This window comes from Prosopis cineraria, unplaced genomic scaffold (assembly GCF_029017545.1).
Source record: "Prosopis cineraria cultivar Desert tree isolate PC_DT_omini unplaced genomic scaffold, ASM2901754v1 PC717, whole genome shotgun sequence".
Lineage (NCBI taxonomy): Eukaryota > Viridiplantae > Streptophyta > Magnoliopsida > Fabales > Fabaceae > Prosopis > Prosopis cineraria.
Genome location: NW_026556042.1, coordinates 15432 through 39772, shown reverse-complemented (window position 1 = coordinate 39772; position 24341 = coordinate 15432). Strand labels below are relative to the sequence as shown.

Below are 24341 nucleotides of genomic sequence, written 5' to 3'. Positions count from 1 at the left end.
GATCACCGAAACTCTCGTTCCCTTTCCCAACTAACACTCGCCGACATTTCAACGCCCCAGTAGTTTTTTTTCTTTTTCTTTTTTGATAAATAGTAGTTTTTTTCTTTCTTTTTCTTTTTCTTCTTTGTTGGTATTTAGGTTTCATTCCAAATCATTTTTTCTATATAAATCGAGTACCCGCTTATTGGTACCCACAGGCACAACTGCTCTCAAATCAATTCATTTAACTATTTATTATTAATTAATATAAACTAAATCATTTATCAACTTTGACGTACCATTCATTAAAATATCTTCCACATACGTTATTTTTAGGTCATGGTTTTCTTTTCTTCCTCCTGAGCCGATTCAGATCATGTATTTCAAACGCTTTTTGTTTATCTTCAATTCTCATACGCAAACCAAAACAAAAATCGTAACACAACCACACACACACACACATTCCTTTTTAAATTTCTGAATTGCACTTGCTTCAAAAAATTGATGCCATTCTAATCGCCAGGAACACATTCGTGATCTGTAAATATAATACTCTCTTCGTTTAAAATATAAATATTTTTTAAAAGTTGATGTTTAAAAAATATACGCATTTTTAATCTTTTGAGTGTAATCATATTTTTTTTTTAAAGTATCCCAATTAATAATAATTTATATTTATTGTAAAATATTTAATAGAAGTAGATATAAAAAAATAGGGTTAGTTTAAAAATATTGAAGAATGAAATTCAATTAATATGCTTTATATTTTTAATGAAGAAAGTAATTAATAAGATACTTGTAATAATTTGAATACACATGGATCCTTGATCGATCCAAAGATAAAAATGCGCCGCTACAAAATACGGCCATAATCACATTCCTGATGCTTACACTTTTTGGTCTTTATTTACTTAGGGTCACAATGCCATCACTAATAGAAAACACCTAGAAAGAAAAGGGCAAGATTTTCAGGTTGCGGGAATTAAATTAAGGATAAAGATATAAATTTAATCATAAGTTATTTTTAAAAAAATATTTAATAATTTATATTATAGAATAGTGTAAATCAATCATCAACTAACAAAAAAAAAAGCAATCAACATCTTTCCATCCGCCTAAATTATGTAAAATGGTGGGGCCTACATTCATTACGTCATTGGTCACCCTCTTCATCTCCCTGCGTCCCTCTCAGTAGTCCACTGTCGGAACTTGAAAAAGGAAGAAGACGACCGTCTCCTCACTTATATTCAAGCTCATGACGTGGGCTGGTAACACTCTCTTCCCAAGTTGCCAACCTCCTCTGCCGTGGCAAGGGTTGCCGTCTTCACTCAATCAACTACCTTCGTTCCAACCTCATACGTGGTAATTTACTGAAGAGGATGAGCTAACCATCAGCAGATAAGCTAATTAACAACTTAAATGTGATATGCCACCAGTTAACTGACTTGGTCTAGCGGGTTTGATTATTTAATGGGTTTGTAAACTACTAAACCATGTGAGTGTAGGTGGTCACTGATAGCTCGGAGATTACTGAGAAGAACGAACAATGACATAAAGAATTACTGGAACACTCATATAAAAAGAAAGCTTCTGAATAGAGGAATTGACCCTACAACTCACAGGCCTCTCGACAAGGCTTCTCAAACCAATTACTTGCCCATCTGCTTCTGCTGCTAATAAATAACAAGAGTCGGATCAGATTTTGATGACAGATACAAATTTCAAATGACCTGACGTCCTGGAAGTATGCCCTGACCTGAACCTCGAGCTGACCATCGGTCTTCCCCATCATCATCATCATAAAGGGATGAAGGGAGATTAAGAGGGTGATGTAGTGAATGTAAGCCTCACTATTAAAAATAAACGCCATGTTATTCACATGGATGGAAAAGTTTTGGCTGCTTCGTTTTTCATAGTTTATAATTTATTTTACACCATCTTATCATATAAGTTATCAAACGTTTTGAAAAATAATTCATAACTAAATTATAACTTTATTCTTAATTAATAACAACTAACAATCCTGACCTTTAACAGCGGCAACTTTTATCTCAAGAGTTTGAACAATAAACTTAATAAATATAGAGCATTTGTACTAGACAAACATGATTCATTACCTAGTACCTTAATTAGTGGAAGCATCATGAGCCCCAAAAGCATATTTCTTGAAATAAGGAGCAATTCCAGCACTTACAAATGCAGCAACATACTGGTTAACATATTTGCAGCAACAAAAATAAGGGCGCGAGAGAGGATGACATCGAATTTCAAGGGGATGTAATATTATGAACAAATTTGTGTTCATCATAGTTTTTGACAGACGACTGAATATCAGGCCATTGGATATTCGTTTGAGTATCTGGCAGCAAAGTAAAACCCCTTACTCATCATACATCATTACAACAATCGAACAGGTGCTTATGTACTAACTATAAACCATATTTGTGATGCTTTCCTTTAGTCTGATTTCTGGGGCAGCCATTGACGAGAAAATTTCTCAAATTATAGAAAAAAGGATGGATATATTCAGGTAAATGCAGGGTCAAATATGATGATCATCCAGCCTGAAAAACGCTAGAGATGTGAGTTTAAAACAGTTGGAAAATTAGACTTGTCGATCCATCCCCAAAAGTCCGCAGGTCGGCAGGTTTTACCAATGCTCTGCACAGAGGGCAAGTCCGTTCTCTCTCAAACCTGAAGAGTTAGTTCGGTCAAGAAATGAGTAATAGATGTGATTACAAGTAAATTTTAAGTAAAGTAGACTCCAATTCAAATACTTCATCTGCTTTTATTTATAACTTACTTCTAGCACGTCTCATCAGAACCAATAAAAACTTTAAACCTCATTAACTTTGTCTTAAAATTTAACAAGCTTTCACCTTCACCTTTAATAAATATTCTTAAATCTCATTATTGATATTTTTATTTAAAGTATTTAATAAGGACAAAAATGTAAAGAGAGGCATTGAAAATTGGTAAATGCTTTATAGATAGAATCAAATTTTTTCTTCTCTCTCTATCCTATAAATAGGACTAGAGGAGTATATGACATTCATTTATCTTCATCATTATTGCTAGGAAGTAAGCACTGATGAATCAGTGGCAGCAATCGAAGTTCTATTTCCTAGGAACTCCAGCCATTGTCGAGAATACAGCACCAACACAGACACCACGACACAACAAATTTGAAGACGTATGCGTGAAATTTCAAGTGTTGCACCATGTTTTGTCTAACACAAATACCACTCCATTTCTTATTACAAGGCACCTCTAACCACCTCATTGGAGCTAAAAAAAAGGTGATTGAGTCATTAATTTTGTATGAAAATGGAATAAATTTTCAATTTTACCCATATTTAAATGTAAAATTTTCATACTTGCATTACTTTACTTTCTCTCTTATAGTTAATGACTTTACACAGGGGTAATATTGTTTGTTCAAAAAAAAAAAAAAGACAGGGATAATATTGAAAAAACTTAATTGATATCTCATCAAGTGACTTATAATAAGGACCATTATTTCTTCTAGAAGATATTTTTATTGCCGAAGGGAATATCTTAGTGTGCTGCATATGGACAGCCATGAAATCAGTGTGCCCATTAGTTTTTTTACTTTTTAACCCCTAAAATTACCAAAGTAAAACTCATTATCATTCTTATTATGGTTATGAATATCATAACATAAAGAAAGAAAGGAGGTCCAGTAGTAACTATATAATCGTTTAAAAACTACAGGAACTAAAAAAAAACCCAAAAAAAACTACAGGGACCGATGATTGTGTTTTTCTCTCTCTGTTTTTTTTTTTTTTAAGTTCTAGATGAAGAACAGAGGACTGACCATTCGGATACGCACTCTTCACAGAAAATGTGCTTGCAGCGCAACAAAACTGGAGCATGCATCTTCTCTTGACATATAGCACATAGGTCGCCCGCAGCGTTTACCTGCATTTATAATTCAGAACTGTAAATATAACAACTGCCACAAAAATCGCTTCAATAAAAGTACATTGATATTGACACGGTTTTGATTTTTCTAAAATGCAAAATTAGGAAGAAAGGACTAGTAGAGCACAGAAGCAAAAGATAATGTCATGTAACCTTTGTCAAAAGTGAATAAAAATACCACTTGAAGAAATAAGGCACGTTAATGGAGTTGTTCCATCAAGTTAATGGAACAACACCATGCCTACTGCAGATCACATTAAAATTTAAAAGTGCCAACTTCAAGCAGCACTGTAGAGAAGAAGAAGAAAACTCTATCACATAAAAATGAAGCTTGGCAACGACCAAGTAGTTAAACACTTGAATAGTGCGCACAAATGCAGAGAAATAAATATGGTTGCGGATACCATGAAGTAACAACCATGAAGAGAAGCAGGAAAGAGATAAATAAAAAAGATCACGAAAGATTCACAGAAATGTCATACCCCTCATTCTCATGCTAACTTAAACAACATGGAATACCTTCTGAATTTTTAACCAGTTTAAACATCAAGGGAAAAAAAAACAGTAAATGCAGATATAAAAGTAAACTTGCATTGGACTTGTGATTTGAAAACATAATTTTAGTACGTAACCTATTCACACAAACACGTGGTTGAATATTTAATTGTTCATTTTGATCCTTTATGCTTCTTTGATATTGATGGATTCATAGTCATGACTGTTAACTAGAATCTTTCCCTTTAGCAATGCACAAGACAGAATAATTCAAAAGCTTTGGGGTGATTGTACTTACATTTCTAACATCTAAAGGAATAAAAAGTTGCATGGAACCTAATGAAATCTATGGAGAAAGATTGAAAGGAAAAAAAAATTGCACAGAACCCAAAAGTTCATAACTTATAAATACTGTGATTCCTTATAAAGTTTATATTTTATATTGATGCTAATGTTGATTTTTATTCCAATGGAATTGTAGACAACAGAAGCATTAACTTAGATAACTTTATTCTTAGATCATTGCAACATATTATTTAAACAAAGCAAAATGGCTAACCACATTGAATTATTTTTAGTTCACTAAAATTAAAATGGAAGGACCAGTCATTATCTCATGGATCCGTAGTTTACAGACTGAATTTTAAATAATTTTAATAAATTTAATAACAATAACAAACCTTATCCTACTAGGTGAGGTCAGTTATATAGATTGTACGACGCCGTTATGCTCTATTCTTTTAGGAATGTTATTAACTAAGAGGTCTTGATCAATAACTTCTAATTTTAATGAATTCAAAAATAAGAAAATTCTAATTTTCTAAAAAAAACATAGTGGCATGTAAGAGATTCTCCATTTCTCTAGTGGATGAACAGATAGAAGCAAAACAGTGTAGCAAAGGATGGAGAGAAGTACAAGTTTCAATTAAAGCAACTCAGTTCCAGAGTCAATCAATGCAATCAACAGAAATGTGAAAATTTACCTGTTCCATTGTGGCATAAATTCCATAATGAACTTCCTTTCTTGATAATGCTTTTAAAGCAGAAAAGAAGCATTGAACCTAACAACCACATAGGAAGTTAGAGACAATGGAATAAGCTAGCTCCATACAAAATATCTGCTTGCATAGCACTAAGAAGCCTAATCTTAAGAATGAAAATATACCTTCTCAATAACAGATGTTAGCTTGAAAGTTAAATACAATCCTGTTGTCAGTGATGAAAAGAGACTCCCATAATCCTTGTTTAAGAAAAAACGGTACCAAACTGACGTGGGCAACAAGGCACGATACAGCAGCAATGAGTACTCAACCAGAGTCAACATTTGGCCCTTGAAATAATTTAGCAACTTTCAGTTAGTTGCAGAGGCAAAATAGAGTTGAAAATTGTATGCCTGTTGGAAATAATAAAGAAGCTACTGCTCACCTGCTGGCGGAAGTTATGACCTCTTCCATTTTTGTAAAATATAAGCAGCAAACACTTGAAAGCCATTGCTACTTGCCTCACCAGTGTATCTGAAAAGCATTAAATATGGTGATTGTGAATACCAACAAAAGTTAGAATAAATTTTGGCTAGAAAATCACCAATTAGTCAAGGCACAAGGAAACAATCAACCAACCCAAAGCTAAAGCAAGGGAATATAACTCAAGATATTCAGAAAGATATCGTTCACGATTACATAGCTGAAAAGATAGCAGCAAAGCTGAAAATAATTCATGAAACAAACATAAAAAAATAGCAAAATATGATTCTGACGATATGTCAAACATGTACATGCACACTGAAATTGAAATACCCATGGGTTTGGGTTTTCTTCAGGTGAAATGGACTTGGTCTGTTCAGAAATCAGAAGTGATAGGCTGAGACCAATAACCTTGAAGAGAAGCTTGACTCAATGCCCACAGTATATTATCATGATTAATCTGATTTGAACAGACCAATAACCTTGAAGAGAAGCTTGACTCAATGCCCACAGTATATTATCATGATTAATTTATTTCACCAGACTGCATAATTTCAATTTGTGTGTTCACCAATTAATCACCTAAATTTCTAACTTAATCATATATCATGGACATACATTGCATTCCAACTACGTATAAAGATGGCCAGTATAAATATAGGGTATAGCAATTAAACAACTGAAAGCATACTAATTTTTCATTTAGGGAAAATGCTGGATTCTGGTACTAAATAAATTCATACCATTGACCAAAATGATGAATATGGCATGCCAGAAAGGAGGTGCTGATTTTGGAGGAATCATGATGAGTATAAAAGATCATCACTTCGATACAACCAGTAAATGCACATCACGTGAAGCATGAAGGCGAAAGAGATACCAAAAAGAATTGAGACTTTCCTGTCTCCCTGCAAAATAGAAATTGTATAAAACCTCTTTTTTTCCCTGTAAAGAAGAGGGAAGGGGAAGTCACATGTAAATAATTAGAGGAAAAAGGATCAAAGGACTTGTAAAATCTGGGCAAAGCACCTTCAGCGCTGTCTGCCTCTTAACAATTTCATTCGATTTGAACATCACAGCTGAAATCCAAATCGTGATAAAAAACCCTGCAGGCTCTCAAAATTGAATATCAACATATGATATGGAAAGAATCAAAAGTAGGAATTGGCAATGTCAAAGTGATGCCTTCGATCAGGATAAACAGCAAATGAAAGACAGATACAGCCTAATGATTGTCAAAAACCTCCCCCAACCATTTTTTGTCTTTCCTAACCCTACCCCAGTTCTTTTTCCTTTAACCATGTAGCTTAAACCTGAATATAATGAGCTGTACAGATATTAATTCATAAAAATTTCAGTTTCTGTTACGCACAAAGCCATGCAAACTCTCCTTCCGGCCATTGTTCCACCAAGCACAATTCCTGAGAACAGTCAAGATAAGGCTTCCAACACAGCCAAGTTATTTGAATGTGATATCATTTGGGACGTCGCAAAGAAAAGCATACCATACAAATTATATATAAATTTGGTCCAACCATATCATCAAGTCTAGCTTATCTTATTTATAAGTCATAATTTCTACAACGGAACAGTGCACATGACAAGTAAAAAGAAATAAGGGAAAAGCACATTTCTCATAGTTCCGTTGAAGCATTCTAGGATCATGAAGCCATAATGAACACAAAAAAACCATTAAGCAGATGCACAGGATTTGTACCTTGCAAATGCTGGCGAATGAAAACAACCAATAGCAACAGTGAGAAAGGAAGAATCTGCTCAATCCACTTAGCAGCCTGCTGGATATCATACCTCTGGTAAGAGGATGAATCCCCATTGTTAATTTCCGAGGCATTCCCAGCATCTTCATCCACGTGTCCACTAGCGGCAGATGTAGATGAAGACACTAGAGGGACTCTTCCATTGCGAGCCTCCGCATCGTCATCCAATGCGGGCATTCCTCCTCTATTTCCCATCAAATCAACATGATCGACTTGTCCAAGCTGATTCAAAGTGGGAGTAGAAAAGGAACCTAACGCGACACTCTGTTCTTGTTCTGCAGCCCCAATGATTCGTATTGAAACTTCACCAGTACTGCCACTGCACGCGGCACCGGACTCGGAAAGCTGAGAGCGTGCTTCCGAAGTGGTAACTCCGTTGTTGACTGTCAAGGCCCCTGAGTCGCGGGCTGGCGAACTTGAGCGGAGAATGCCAGCGTAATTCAACAAAAGAGAAATTGGAGAACGGAAGGAGCTGACAGGGGCTAACCTCATCCCGTGCCAGGCTTCAGTAAAGGCACTGCTATTACTGTTACTATTATTTACTCCAACAGTTGAAGAGGAGGAAGAGGAAATGGCGTATGGTTCTGAATTAGCACCCGATGTTTCCATTTTCGTCGGAGAATTAAAACACTGATCCTCACCTAGCCTCCTTTTTGGTCCTTATATCTTTTTCAGCCAATGTTCTATTTGAGGAGTTTCTCCCCCTGGCGATCACTGACATAGAGAAGATGAAGATGGTTTTTTTAAAGTCGATAATATGGCCAAGAGGATGACAGAATTTTTTTTTTTTTTTTACGTTAAAGCACAAAAAGAAGAAAAATCCAAGGAAAACCGATAGAAGGAAGCAATGAATGAATAGAGATATATTACCTGACGAATGAAGAAATAGAAAACAAAGCAGCGTTTAGCGTATTGAGATGTGAAACAGCGTTAGTGCCGGGGAAAGAATTTAAGCTGAGGCAGAGACGGCAGAAGAAGCAGAAGCAAGAAGAGGAGAAAAGTCAAAGTCCCAGGAAGGCGCAACCCTGAAACCTCCTCTTTATTTTTTATTTCTTCATTGTGGGGGTGCTACTGCCTACTAGTTTCGGACTTGAGAAAATAAGAGGGGCAATAATAATAATAATAATGTCTGTCGCTTGGCGGACGATAAGAAACGCGTTTATTAAATAGGCATTATCAGGCACTTTTTCCCAATTCACCATTTCAACGGGTGACGAGCCGTGACCCCCAGCCTTTTCTGTGTCTTCTTTTTTACCCTTCCCCGAACACACTTTGATATATTCGCTAATCGGACGTTCTTCATTGGTTTATTTTTCTTTTTTCCCGTCACAGTAGTTTATTTGAAGTAATTGTTATAGTAATGCATAATTAATTTATTCAACATATCAATGTAGGAGTCTAATATCGACTTCGATTTCATTTTTAATATTATTTTATTTTATTTTATTTGAACTTTTAACTTGACTGTAGCAATTTTTATACTTATTGATTACTATGTTCTAACACTGAAAAATCGAAGGATCAGTTATAACCTTAAATAAACGAAAAATTACTTCAATAGAATAAATTAGATTAATTAGTAAGAAATTAACTTGAAACAAATTTACCATATCATCCTAATATTAAAAATTGAAATAAATAATATCATGTGTTTACACTAGTAACCAGAAACTTGGCCAAAGTTTAAAAATAAATAAATAAATAAAATCGTCATCGAATTAAATAACCCAACAAAGTTCAAGTAGCGCATCAATCCGAAAACCGACGGCCCCTTCTTTTCGGCCAAACTGATCCAAAACATAAATATGACAACTCATCGACATTGATCACTGATGATTACGGAGTTGCTATTGAGCAATGAGCGAAAATATCAAGGACCTTATAATATCCTACCTATTTACAAAATTATTTGATTGATTGATTGTCCCCACCAGTGACTGCGACGAGCACTTTGCCATTAACGTCGACGTTTGCTCTAAGCCCTCATTTCAGAAAGCAAAGACACAACAGAAAAAGATTAGAATAGCAATAAAGAAGCATGCTATTATTTTCTTTCACTTTCCCAATACCACTAGGATCATGGGTTACAACTAAATATCGCAACGCCGATGCTATAGAGGAGAGAAGTATTGATTGCAAGTTCAGAAGCAAATTACACGAGTGAAACAGAACATCTTACTTGTTTGGACAAACCAACATAATGCACATGGACCAAAGAGCTAATTAGGATCTACACCAACAATGCGATATAAAGCAGGTGAGACGGCTGGTTCAGGCAACGCAAAATAGCAGCATGATCTACATTTCATGGCTTGTTCATAATACAAAGACGGAAGAGAGGAGGGAAAAGATGCATAAACATGCAGCTCTATGATTCATTTGCCCTTCCAGCTGTCTTTCCGCTTCCGTATCTCTCTCAAAGCTTCAACAGGAGACTTGCACCCCACCTTCTCCTGAAATGGTTGGCATTTTAATTATCATCTCAACATTTAGACGTCAATTTCATGTTAGTATTCAATTTAGGGAGACCAAAGGAATGCCCAAAAAAACAAAAAATCTTCTTTCCATTTCTTAAAGCCTTCCTCCTCCTCCTTTCCAAAAACAAAACAAAACAAAACAAAAATCTTTCTTAAAATCTTCCTATTGGCCCCTTACATTTCTTCTTCCCCAAACGAGGGGAAAAAAAAATCTCCTTCCTCCTCTCTGAAAAGGGGACGGGAATTAATTAAGAGGGTAGTGTAACAAACCTGAAGCTCAGGCAGATCAACCCTCATGAATGGATTGGTTTCCATCTCCTCCTCAATGGTTGAAGGAATAGTCGGTTGCCCAGCTTGCCGTTGATTCTGTGCCCATGTTAATTTACGTTCCGTCCTCAAATTGTTTGGCTCAACCGTCAAAGCAAATTGCAAGTTTTTTACTGTGTACTGGATAAAAAAAAAACCAAACTTAATCTATCATGTCGATGAACGTTACAAGAACGCTTATAATACTCTAAATAAGCAAACAAGCATTTCAGCTATTTTGGAGTGCATTGCAAATTGCAGCAGCATAAATTATAGCAAAACATCCTATGATAACCCATTCCCTCCATTTAAATTGTTTTTAACGCCTTAAACTAAACTGTGTCGCTGATCTCATTTAAATTAGAAACTCTATATATTTTTGCATTGTTCTCTGAACTGATAGATCCAGAAAGAGATTTTTTAAACAAACTCACTCATATCAAAATAGATCATTATCTTCATCTCCTTCCATTAATGTGGCATCTTAAGTTATGAGGGGCACGTTTCAAATAATATTTTGAGTTTAAAGGGTAGTTTTTTTTTTATTTGGCACCTCATGGCCACAGTAAACTCGGGTTGGCTTTGGCAATGAACCCAATGTTACACAGAGTGACTGGTGCATCTGCTCCGCAGTTCCTTCAAAAAATTTCCCACAACCAGCAATGAACTGTAAACAAGAAAACAACAAAAATAAATTTAAAGATATGAGCAAAACTCTTTATAATGGATACATTCATTTACATGGACTAAGATATTATATGCTTTCATTGGAGTAAAACATATAGCATACTCTGACACCAAGCTCTTGGTAATTGGAATGGCTTTTAGAAATTAGAATAAATTCATTATATGCTTTCATAGAAGCTCATTTAATGACAAGATGAGATTGACCACACAGCTTACCAGCGCATCTCCAGTAAAAACAGCCGGGTGCTCATCCCCTCTGCCAGTAACATAATAACTTATGTGGCCTTTGGTATGGCTGAGAAGGTCAGGAAAATACCCAATATTAACAGATGAAACAGAAAAGTGTTTTGAGTAATCGTGAAGCTGAGATTTAACAACTTCTTCAAACATGATTTATGACCAATCTCTTGTCAAAAAATCTTTCATATATATATATATATATATCTATATATAAGTAGAACAAGAACAGCACAGCAAAAATTAAATCACAAACCCTCCACTTTTGAGTCTCTGTGTGTGTTGTGTGTGCACTTGTTTTGTTTGGGGGGGTGTGGTGGGGAGTCCAACAGCAATCTGCAGTTAACAAGGCCAGTAACCATACCAAGGAGTGTGTAGGGACAATATACTAATATCAGCCCCAAGGAAGACCTTATCACCATTGTCAACTTTATCAGTGCATCCCTTCACGTTATCCACTGAACCACCATAAACCTTGATTCCAGGAACCAGCTGCTTTATCATATCATTTCCACCAGCATGATCCCTGACAAATAATAACGCCAAAATGAGAAATTGCGTCTACTAAGATTCAGATCTCTTTTCAATAACCCAAGTATAACTAAAAAAAATCATATATCATTACTCAAAATGCTAAGCCTGGCGGAACAACTGAGTAATGATAAAAGAGATCGAACCTAACACAATAAATGGACATTTGAAGAGTTTAAACTGCCACTTTGAGAATCTTTTGCCCAGCCAATTTAACCAAGTTTGTTCCCAGGCACTTGATTTCTTAAAATTATTGAGGATTCAACTTAGGGCACTATTGCTTCAAATCGATAATTAGCTCCCCCAGTAGACAATAGCAGATTCCAAAAAAGATACATCAATATCTTAAGCACTAAACAGCCTAATCAAATTACATCCAATGAAATTTGAAAATCTTGAACTTGCAGCAGGGAATCTGGAAGTATGCTTAAAAATCCCCAACAAAATATCCATGATCCAGTATAGAATAAGCACGATATATGCTCGACCGGATAGATATTTGTTCTTAAAAAAAATAGTTGCAGTACCAGTGATGGTGCGTTGTGAGGACGAGCTTGATATCGACTCCATGCGAATTAGCAACTTCGAGAACCTTCTCCGGTTCTACAGGGTCCACTACTGCACCTTCTTTGGTACTTTCGTCAACAATCCTGCAAAAACCAGTTCAAATATTGACAGGGACAAAACTAAATAAAAAATGCATTTGAGAACCTTGAAAAAGCAAACTGAAAGCTGTGTATGTATTAGTCATTCGAGGCACTCATGGGGGGCCGGACAGCGTATTGAATCGGGCTTACAGGTACGAGTAATTATCTTCAAGGCAAGGAACATGATAGATTTTCATAACGTCTTCGCAGGAATTACACGAAAACCCAGCTTCGAGCCTCCGAGTTTTGTTCTCCGCAGCAAACGAGGTGAGGCGAGGAGGCGGTGTAACCGTGGAAGGAATGACCAACGTGTTACGTCGTGTGGCCGTGTCTCGGGTGGGGCACTTTACCGGAACTATCTCATCCAGATGTAAATTTATTTTAAAAAAAAAACTTAATGAAAAAATATAACAATAAAATGAAACGTTGATGAATTTAAATTAAGATATTGAAAACTGGACCGGTCATTGAACCGGCCAAACTCAGGGGTCAGAGGTCATGGGTTCAACCGGGGGTCAAACCGGAGTCAGACCGGTCATAATAAAATAATATAATTTAAATAAAAAATGTATTAATTCTCAATATGTTCATACATATCCAAGTCTTAATATCTCATAACATATAACAATAATTCTAACAATAATAAAGTATAACAACATTTCTATATTTTTTTAAAATAAGGTTAACTAAATGATAAAAAAATTTCAATGAGTTAAAATAATAGAAATAAAAATTTATTTTAAAATAAAAGATAATAAATGAAAGTGATATATTTTAAAAATTATTTAATTAAATAATTCAAATTAAAAAATAATATAATATAATATATATTTATACTTTTGATTTCTTTTTACTTCTTTCATCCCTTTATCTGACATAAGTATATTTTTTTACCCTATGACTCATATTGACCTATCATTAATCATTATCGTGTTAAAAATAAATATATATCTTAATTAATTATATTATTATTTTTTTAAATTTCAACCCGCCCAACCCGCCTGAACCGAGGGGTTGGGCGGGTTAATCCGGGTTAATCCCGGGTCACCCGGGTTAACTGAAAATAAAAAAAATCGGATCGGACACATGGCCGGGTCACCGGTTTATCGGCCGGTCCGGTCCGATTTTAAAAACAATGATTTAAATTACGTAAATGACGTTTTAATCTCTTAAAATGCACTAACTTTTTTAAATTTTTTAGATATTTTTTATCATTAAAAATTAATATAAGTAATTAAGTTACTTTTAATTCAAATTTTAATTATCATTCATAAACTTCATTTTAAAATTCACAATTTTTTTTATTAAAGTCATAGGAATTCAAGGACATTTCATAAGTTTACATTTAAAATTTTAATATTTTTTAAGTATTATAAATATTAATTTTTATTCACAAATTTCATTTTAAAATTTATAACTTTTTTTTAAATTATAAAAATTCAATAGTAAATCACAAGTTTGTGTGAATGTAATAATTGCAACACTTGAAAAATATCATAATTTCAAATGAAAACTTACAAATTATTGTAAATTTTTATGATTTTAAAAAGGAAAGTTATAAATCTTAAAACAAAACTTATGAATTAATATTTGAATTAAGAGCAATTTAATTATTTATATTAATTCTTTGATGACAAAAAACTCTCTAAATACTTCAGGAAAATTATGATATTTCAAATGATAAAAATGTCACTTACATAATTTAAAAGGATTTTGTTGTCATTTTTCCTTTGCTTTTTATTTTGTTTTTAGTTTTTAATCATTTGTTTAAAATATAAGCATCTTATGTATAGCCGGTAATTCAAACCAGTTCAAAAAAAATTAAATTGAGTTTGGCTATATAAACTTTTTTAATATAATAAAATACTTTAAGACCAACCTGAATTGAGCTTGGCTCAAATAAGCTTGATTGCTGAAATTTTTAACTTTATATGTATATAGAATTGACAATTTTAGCTAAGCCTAATGGGCTAATTTGAATGTGGAGCATAATCATGAGAGTGATATATCCATTGCAACACTTTTACTACTACAAGTTCCATTAAAAACTCTAATAAAAGCTCCTCTACTTTCTGTACAAGTGGCATTTTCCTAAGTTGTGATTAGTCAAAACTAGCCTCACTTTACTACAAATTCACCTCACTTACAAGGTGCACTCGTTAAGAATGTTTTGTCACTTAATAGGAAGTTTCAATAGTATCTTGTCTATTGAAAAGGTTTTTTAGAATTTCCAAATAATCAATATTATCGTTTACAAGATGCAGTTCATCACTTCCTCACTTGTTGAAAAGGATTTTCAAATCTATGCACGTGAATGTAGTTTTGTCCCGCCCATTGCTCCTTGATTAATTTGTGTATCAATTTTAACTCGTTAGAAGACGGGTTCTTCAAGTGGGGGAAAAATGATGAAATACAAAATAATGATTAATTAAGATAATTATGATTTATTCAATATATTAGAATTATCCATTAGAAATATTTAAATAAGGATTTTATCTATTATAATAAGGATTTATTATTTATTTTATTATTATATTATATATTAGTATTTTTAAGATTAGATTTAGATTTAAATTTAAATTATTATTATTTTATTATTTTTAGAGTTCTATAACTATAGTTAGGTTTTTTATTTGTATTTAATTTTTGAGTATTATTGAATTAGAGTTTTTGAGAATTTTAATCTTTTCCCTCCTCCTTTCTCTCTCTTCTTCTCATTTTACACCACATAGTTTGGCTTAATTATAACTCAATTTAAAAACCTTAACCCATTATAATTTAATCCCCATAGCTTGAACCATTTAAAACATTAGTCTTCAAGATTTAATAATAAATTTGTTTTGTATAATTTTATCTCCTAAAATATAGCAACAAACATTTTAAATATGCAGGATTGTATGATGAAGTTGCAAGAGTCAAAATTTAAAAAATATTTTTTAATCGAATTAAAATTATAGGGTCTAGTTCAAAAAGTTTAAATTGAGTTGGAACTAAATGTACCAACTAAGTTGTATTTCAATTAATAGTAAAATTCATTGATTGCCCCACTAGTTTGCCCTAATTATATTTTAAAAACCCATATACAAACCTCCCACAAAATTAATAATCACAAAATGAAAACCTTCCCTCTACTTTAACGGTTTTATATTCAACTATTAGATCTTTAGTTGACCATCAAATTACATTCATTAGATCAAAATGTACTCTGTAAATATAAATGTTACTTAAAAATTATTTAAAATACAAAAAATTAATGCTTATTTTTTATTTTTTTCCATAATTTATTTTTAGATATGTACAATTATTTCTCTATTAATTAATTAATATAACTTATGTTTATTTTTCTTTAAATTTTATTAGTTTCAAACAATCCTTTCAATTGGTGGCAAAAAAATATCTTCAAATTATTTATTTAAATATTATCATAATTAATTATTTAAAGTTCATTAAATTGGGAAAGATAGCATGCAATTTTCAATGATTATAAGGGAAATTAGTAATTATAATTTTTCCTATGCAATTAAAAGTAAAATAATAAAATGTTTTATAATTTTTAATAAAATATTTCTAACAATATTAAAAATTGAACTAAAATTTATATTTTAAAAATAAAAGAGAAATTCCAGTAATTTTAATAAAATAAAAGGAATGTCATAATTTTTTATTTTAAATTAATTAACGTTATTATTTTCATTGAGTTCATTGAACCTCCCAAAGCTACTAGTTTAATCAGATATTCATAACTTGAAGGCTAAAGCCCATACAAGAAAATCCTATGTTTCAAAAGCCCTAGTTATCTTCCTAGTTTGCCACTAAGCTCTAAACCATCTTTGAAGGACTTTTTCTTTGTTGGAGATACAAATTCTCTTGCGTCAATGTTTATTTTGACTCTCTTGAAGCTCTTTCTCTTATTTAGTGCTATCAAAACCTTGATCATCTCTTATACGATATCATAATGAAAATCAGAGATCTCATCATAAAAGATTGGACTGTTAACCTCAATCATGTATTTAGAGAGAGCAACAAATGTGCAGACTGACTTATCCATCAAGCGTCGAATGACAACAACGACATCTTCATTTTTGAAGGCCCTCCGACAGAATGTAGCACTCTTTTATGTTTTGATTTAAATTAGTTTTGCATGATTTTTTTAGCCTTGTATTCCAAAAAAAGGGCCCTCAAACATGGGAAAAAAATATTAATAAAAAATATTAAAAATTTTATATTATTATTAAAACTTAAATAGATACTTAATAATTAAATTTATTTTTTTATTAATAAGTATTTATTTAAATTTTAATAATAATTTATTTTAAATTAATAAAAATTAATTTAAAATTTTTACATTCAAATTTTATAATAATTAATTTTTAATTGATATAATTTTTTTTTAAAATCCTTTGCCTTCATTTTCCCAATTTAAAATAGCAGCAACTTTCATTAAATATATATATATATAGCGGCAGCCACTACAAAATGATTTTCTAGGGTTTATCGTCTGTGCCATTGAATCGAACGCGTCCGGTTAGCGTTTTCGGCTTTTCGCAATGGGGAGGAGTAAGCGCCCATCTGACCCTTGAAAGTTTTTCTCTCTACCATGTTTTGATTTCGATATTACCATATGCTATGTGAATTTATCTGAATCGTTTCTTCTACCATGGTTTGATTGTTATAATAGTCTTGCCGGAAACGATTCAAGTGAATGTGGTCTGTGGTCTTGCAAGCTTTTAGAGTAGTTGGTATATTTCGCTCTGAAAATTTTCACCTGGTTCCGGGAATATAATCGTTTTTTAGCGATACCCGGATGGACGTGCCCTTCAGGCATTTTTCTTTATGGAAGACGGAAGTATGCTCGTAACAGCTTTGAGTAAAATTTTGCTCTATCTAACTGTCCTAAGTCAATAAAGAAAAATATGCGATTTTTCGTTAAATCTAAGAACGAGCTGATGACGACAAAAACTTGAAGCTCTTTTAGCCAGCTCACCTTGCCGGAATGAGGCAACCTTGCAACTGCAAAAGGAGTTATTGATTTTTATCAACTCTATGAATGGGATGATATATTGCTTCCGTAGTAGAACTAATTGTTCCAACCACCGTGGTTATGTGATTATCTGATCGGTTTAATTTGAGATGTATCGCTTTTTTTTTTTTTTTGGAAAATAGCCCAAGGATTTGATTGCATCATTATTTAATTCTTGATTCAACGAATTATTGACTGATCCCAGCACTAAAATACTTTAACCATTTTTACCAACATGGCAAATGCTTTTTTGGATGCTACAATTGTTCACATAGCCATATCTTTTGATGTCCATTACTCCACAGGCAATGAGATCACTTGCATTGTTTGCAAATGACGCTGCCCAAATATTTTCTGAAATGCTAGGTGAAATTGTATCACCTGTTATAGTGGCTTATGTGCTGTAAGTTCGCTCATGGATTTACAGCTTGAGATTAAATTTCTTAAATTTGATTGCTAGTTTTTGCTTGCATGGTGTATAATTGGTCATTATGCTCCTCACCTCTTCTTATTGCTTGAAAATGCATTGGCAACTTGTATGCTTTGGATTGTGGTGTTGTACAATGTTGGATTTGTTATGCATTGACATTCTGATTTCTAATCCCTTTATAGTGTCAGCTATTTAGAAATTTCGTTGGTTATTTTTCTGTTTAATGTTAACATCTCAATCTTCTAGGTTTGATGGTTTTAAGCCATATATCTTTTGGTCACTGCACTTCATTGTTATTAGTGGAGATGGTTGTGGAATGAAATTGGTTTTTCTTTTGAATGCATTATTTATGTTCTGATGTTAATGGGAAATCATGTAGGACCTGCAAGGTGTTATCGGCAAATAAAAAACAAACCATACCCTAAATCACGCTATTGCCGTGGTGTTCCTGATCCCAAGATCAGAATTTATGATGTTGGAATGAAGAAGAAAGGTGTTGATGAGTTTCCTTTCTGCGTCCATCTTGTTAGCTGGGAGAAGGAAAATGTTTCAAGTGAAGCGCTGGAAGCTGCTAGGATTGCTTGCAACAAATACATGGCCAAATTTGCTGGAAAGGATGCATTCCATTTGAGAGTCAGGGTTCATCCATTCCATGTTCTTAGGATCAACAAAATGCTTTCATGTGCTGGAGCTGATAGGCTTCAAACAGGGATGAGAGGTGCATTTGGAAAGCCACAGGGTACATGTGCTAGAGTTGCCATTGGTCAGGTCCTTCTTTCTGTCCGCTGCAAGGACAGCAACAGTCATCATGCACAGGAAGCCCTCCGTCGTGCCAAGTTCAAGTTCCCTGGTCGCCAAAAGATCATAGTTAGCAGGAAATGGTAGTGATATGAAATTTGTCCTGGCTGTAGATGCTTTATCAAGAATTATGGTTGATTCCTTTTATCTTTCCAACACACTTTTTGAGAATTAGAATACCATTTATTATCTAATAATCCATGAATTATTTGATCTGTTGGTCGAGTCTTGTATGTTGTTGGTTAAGGACTTAAGGGCTTGTTTAGGTTTTCTTACATTGAGATCTTTATTATATTGAGATCTTTTGTGTTTGAATTAACAAAAGTTTAACTGTTTTAACTGCTTACTCAGGGGTTTCACCAAGTTTAACCGAACAGACTATGTGAAGTACAAGTCAGAGAACAGGATTGTGCCAGATGGTGTAAATGCAAAGGTAATGAATGTCAATGGCATACACATCTGGGCTTATTTTTAGTCAACTTTGAACTTGGTAATTGTTAGCATTGGGGGAAAAGTAGTTTTATGACAGCGTTCAAGTAGTTGGGAATGTGTTGGGGCATTTTTCGCGGAGTGTTGCCATATGTATTCATGTAATCAGATTTTCCCCTTAAGTTCAGCTCAGGTAACGGATCTTGTGACTATTGACTAATCAGTTCCACGTGAATTTTGCAGCTTCTTGGATGCCATGGACCGTTGGCTAACCGTCAATCTGGAAGAGCTTTCCTGTCCTGCTGCAACTGCTTAGGTAGTCTGTTACAAGAAATAGTAATCTGGACCACAGTAGATTTTGACAAATTGAATGATTTTTTCTTTCTTTCTTTTTTTTATGTGGAAAAATTTGTGTTTATTTATGTTGCGTATTGTACTATACTGAGTTCAATTGTGTTTGCGTGGGCGTCTACAATATAATGAACTTTGTTGAAGTGTTGTGTTCTTTATAGTACCTCTTGTTTGGCACTCAACGGAAAGATGTATTCTGCTATATGGCAGATCGACCGACAACCTTTCAACAGCTAAATATAATCTATAAAAATCAACAATAGTGAATTTTTAAGTAATTAAGTAATAATCTGCTCCTAGCCAGCCAACTGCTCCTTGTATGTTAGTCTTTGTGAGAGGTGGCTGAAAGGCAGATAGATTGATCGGCATCTTCACCATGCTTTCCATCTTGGTTTGTGATGCGGCTCTTTTAGGATGTTACTTCTGCTGTTGCCTTTTCAAGTCTGCTATGGCAACTCTTTGATCGCCCGAACCCGCGCTGCTGGTTGAAAATTTGATTTCCTTGTGGCATTCCTAGAAAGGGAGTGAACAATGTTTGCTTTCGGATATTCTTCTCCAAGTCTGCAGATTTCGTTCAGGTCAACGAATATGTTTCAGAATACTTTTCTTGGCCTTTTGGCTAAGATCGAGTGTAGAATGCTTACACCTGCATCGGTCTTTTTGACGCATTATTGACATTTTCTCCTACATTAGCTATTGGGTAGCTGATAAACGCGTGAGATGTCTTTCATGAGCCTCCTTGGATGTTTGACATGTGCAGAGATGGTTCTACTCTATAGGTGTTGATCTTTTGCTGTGTTGCTGTAGGTTGGTTGGTTGTTTTTCTTTTACTTGTTTTATTTTTGGGAAAAGGAAGCAGCTTTGTCAATTGAAGTTGCCTGCTTATTTGTCTCCTCTTTGTGAACCTGATCTAAGCAAATCAAATCAAATAGGTCCTTAAATGAATTCCTCTTGTTTTGATGTATCCGAGCTGTTTCACCCACACTATAACATTCTCAGGATCTCCCCTCCATCATATCAGCGTAAGTAACAAAAGCATCATGGATATAAACTTACTTTTAAAAAAATTTGGAGCCGTTTGAGTGTGTTTGAAGGGCAATCACTTGAAAAAGATAAAACATCCATCCAAGTCCAAGAGGGTGAGCTCCAGCTATGCCATTAAAGTTGTAGCGTCACCGTCTGTGGCATGTGTATCCCTATCCAAACAGAAGAGAAGAACAGAGATTGACAAGATGGAGTTGTGACTGTGAGCGACCGAGGAAGGATCTTCGGAAGCTACTACGTTGGTGCTTTTCTGGGCTAACTCGCACAGTTGGCCCCAGTACCAGTACATGTACCTGTACCTGTATGTATGGTGTAACTCCCTCCTCTCTCTCCAATCTGGTTAATGCCTCACCATTTGCAATTTATTCTCTTCTGCAACCTTTTTTTTTTTTTTTTTTCCTGAGGCTCATTTTAAAATGAACGGATTATGGGCTTTGGATTTCAATTTAATATAATTGATTATGAAAATAATTAATTAATATTATTGATTTTGATTATAATTGATTATATTATAACATTATCATATTTGAATATTATTTTTTTTAAAATTAATTTTGACAAAATTAAAAATGTTTGGATGATATAGTTGGAATCAATTTTAGATGTACAAAGTATCATAAAGAACATTGTTTTTAAAAATTAAAATATTGATAAAATTATATAATGATGTTAGATTTGTTCAACTCATTTAACAAGTAAAATATACTACTTAACTTGTATACATATACCTGATTAATTATAGAAATTTTAATCATATTATATTGTAATATTAATAATTTAGTGTATTTAAAAATCGATCAGTGTATCTAAGTTCAAATAAATTTATATGATATTTAACATGTATGATTAATTATGAACATTACATTTAAAAATAATATTAAAACTAGAAGAATCTTTTATAATTTTAGTAATTAATATAGCATCTGTCCCATATTATAAAAATTTTTTGAGAGAAATTCAGATTTTTAAAATATAAGATACTATGAGAAGATCAATGTTTCATTAAATAGATTTATTTTAATATTATTCTTTCTCTCATTATTTAATAATTAAATGTATGTTTAAGGTTATATTAAATGAAGGGTATTTTATAAGTTTATATTTTTATTTTAAAAATTTTATTAAATATATTTAATAAAAATTTATTGCTATGTGAAATTTTGTTTAAAAATATTTTATAATTTAAAATGGAGTGAGTATTATAATAAAATATTTAAGAGGTATGATCTTGGTATTATATTATAATGTTTTGTTTAATAAATTTAACAAAGAAAAGAGAGACTACAACTCCACAAGTGCGCACTGGTGGTGGGGCAGATAATATTTCTGACAAGCAATAAATGAAAGTAATAGTAAAATTGCAATTGATAAGCTACTTAAGGCAGCTTAAAAGAAAACCAACTTTGGCATCCAATAATCAATTATGAAAAAATGGAGGTGTTTGGGATTTTTTTAAGAAAACCATGATTTGAGGGTTCAAAATCGATTATTTTCTTTATCCAAACAGACACTACACTGATAATGAACTTTTTCGATGCTGGTCATCCTAGTGTTCATTACCTTCAAGCTTGTAATTCTGGCCCAAAAAGAATTTAAAAAAAAAAAAAAGATAGCAGAAAAAGTGAAAAGACTGATAGTAGGTATTAATTTAATATTTTATAATAATATATTATTATTGCTTATTCCCTGACCTAAATTTTTTTTACGCACTAATTTTAAATTAATCTGGATATCTTTTATTTGTGCTTCTATATCTGTGAATTAATGTTTACATTGAAATAACCACATCAATTACCAGGAAATACAATCATGTAATTTTTTTTAAAATCATTATTTAATTGCGTCACTTGCCTTGAAATAATTAAAATAAAATTAATGAAAATATGTGAAATTTAAAACGGAACAAAATAGTTTTAAAATTTTTAAATGAAGTTTGATAATAAAATCTCAAATAAAATTGAACAGTGTATAATATAAAATGTAACTTGGGTATTAACAAGTACAGACAAGGGCATCAATAACATTTTTTTATTTTTTTAAATCTTTTTATTAAAATAATTTGAATCGATAAGTCACAAGCTAATAAACACTTAATCCGCACTCTAGTGTCTGGACCTTAGTTTACAAGACTTTATAATTATAAATTATAAATATATAAGTATAACCAATCTAATTTGACATGTTTAATATATTAATATATTTAATATTGTCCATTTCATAGACCTACTTTAATAATATAAAATTTTTTAATAATGGATTAGATTGAATCTTCCTGATGATCCTTGTTTTCTTCAACCTACCTTTTCCTTTTCTTCTGAGGTGGAAGTCACTAGCAAACACCATGGAAGAAGACAATCAGACAATGTGCGCGATTCTGATAGGAAGTTTACACAGGCTTAATTGCGATTTTATTCCTTCATTTAATATCATGAAAATTTAGCAGAGCGTTGAAGCGCTCACGTTATGATCTCTCATAGTCTCAATGAATCCTTTTGTGTCCCTTCTGAAATGGTGACTACTGAAGCATCGCTCACATTGGTTTAAGACGATTTGGCTAAAAACAGTACCACCTTTTAGGAGCCGTTTCCTGTGAAGTGGTAAATACTTATTACAGTATTCAGCTCTTACCAACCTCTTTATCGCCTTATATTTACCGAACTTTTGTCACATGTACCTAAGGGCGTTCTTCAAAATTCCAGTAATTTGTTATTATAAATAATATTTAAATATGATTAATACTTGCTACTTGTAATTTCGTACATTTCCCCAGTCAGCTCAAAGATAAGTCAGCAAACTATTTTGTGGTCTTGTTCTCTCGAGCAGCTTATAATTGCATACGGTATTGCTTTTCCTCTTATCTTACACACTGAACTTCATCCGTTTGGCTATTTTCAACAGCGACAGTAGGTTTGACAACTGACATCTATACAGCAAGACTTAGTTTGTTAGTGGCCTCTTTCATTATTGCCGTCATGTAGTTAAGCATTTTTCTTTGGGGTTCTTTCTTCTTTCGTCAAGAGATACTCAGCTCCCCACCCAACTCTTTCTTTATTTTGTGAGAATTTTTCGAGCAGTGAAGAAATCAGATATTCTTGTTACTAGTAAGACAGGAGAGCTCAGTCTAATGGCATAAACTCCAACGATGTTGAATTGCAGTATGTAACTTACAGAGAGAAGACCATCTCTCTCCCAAAATTCAAGCCATCCATTTCTAATGCAGCTGCTTCGGAGAATCTGATGCCTTGGAAATTTTTTAGCGTTCTTCTTCACAGATCTGCATCCATGTCTATAATTGTTGTTACTTTTGAAGTTGGATGATGGATATGCATTCCTTGCTTGCTTGCCTTCGCTGGAGGAATCAGCTTATTTTCATTAAAAGTTTTTTTCTTTGTATTTTTTCAGAAATGTTAATATGCTTGTTATGACATGACCTATTTGCATCCTCATTCATTATCATTTTTTTAGCGAAGATTGCTTTTTCTTCTAAAAAGCAAATGAGAATCAAATTTTTGATTTTCCTGATGGTCTCTATTTTTCCTTGGATTCCTCTATTATCGCCAGGCTTCTTTTATCTGGATTTTTTCTTTCATCCCTACTCGTTTCTTAAACATACAAACACCGATTATTTTTAGTTTTTTTCCCGATTACTTCTCTGTAAAAGGCACATACTTAAATCAAAGAGTAAGATTATGTTGAAAGAATAACCTTTTCTCAAACAGGTACC

General features: G+C 33.1%; 2 protein-coding genes and 1 pseudogene across 2 annotated transcripts; 1 reads left to right on the top strand and 2 right to left on the bottom strand.

Annotated features, from left to right (window-relative positions):
• Window positions 1-2239: 2239 nt before the first annotated feature.
• On the bottom strand, window positions 2240-8771 carry LOC129298121 (uncharacterized; annotated as a pseudogene).
• Window positions 8772-9683: 912 nt separating this feature from the next.
• LOC129298125 (hydroxyacylglutathione hydrolase cytoplasmic-like) lies at window positions 9684-12883 on the bottom strand. Its single transcript, XM_054936535.1, has 7 exons — window positions 12696-12883; window positions 12426-12548; window positions 11732-11893; window positions 11347-11425; window positions 10997-11110; window positions 10408-10584; window positions 9684-10113 (listed from the first exon to the last, which is right to left on the bottom strand). Exons 1-7 carry the CDS (start codon window positions 12740-12742, stop codon window positions 10036-10038), a joined length of 780 nt encoding a protein of 259 aa, XP_054792510.1. The 5' UTR covers window positions 12743-12883; the 3' UTR covers window positions 9684-10035.
• A 4128-nt stretch (window positions 12884-17011) lies between these two features.
• LOC129298120 (60S ribosomal protein L10-like) lies at window positions 17012-19716 on the top strand. Its single transcript, XM_054936532.1, has 4 exons — window positions 17012-17102; window positions 18375-18876; window positions 19145-19226; window positions 19466-19716. Exons 1-4 carry the CDS (start codon window positions 17093-17095, stop codon window positions 19700-19702), a joined length of 831 nt encoding a protein of 276 aa, XP_054792507.1. The 5' UTR covers window positions 17012-17092; the 3' UTR covers window positions 19703-19716.
• The last annotated feature ends 4625 nt before the right edge of the window (window positions 19717-24341 follow it).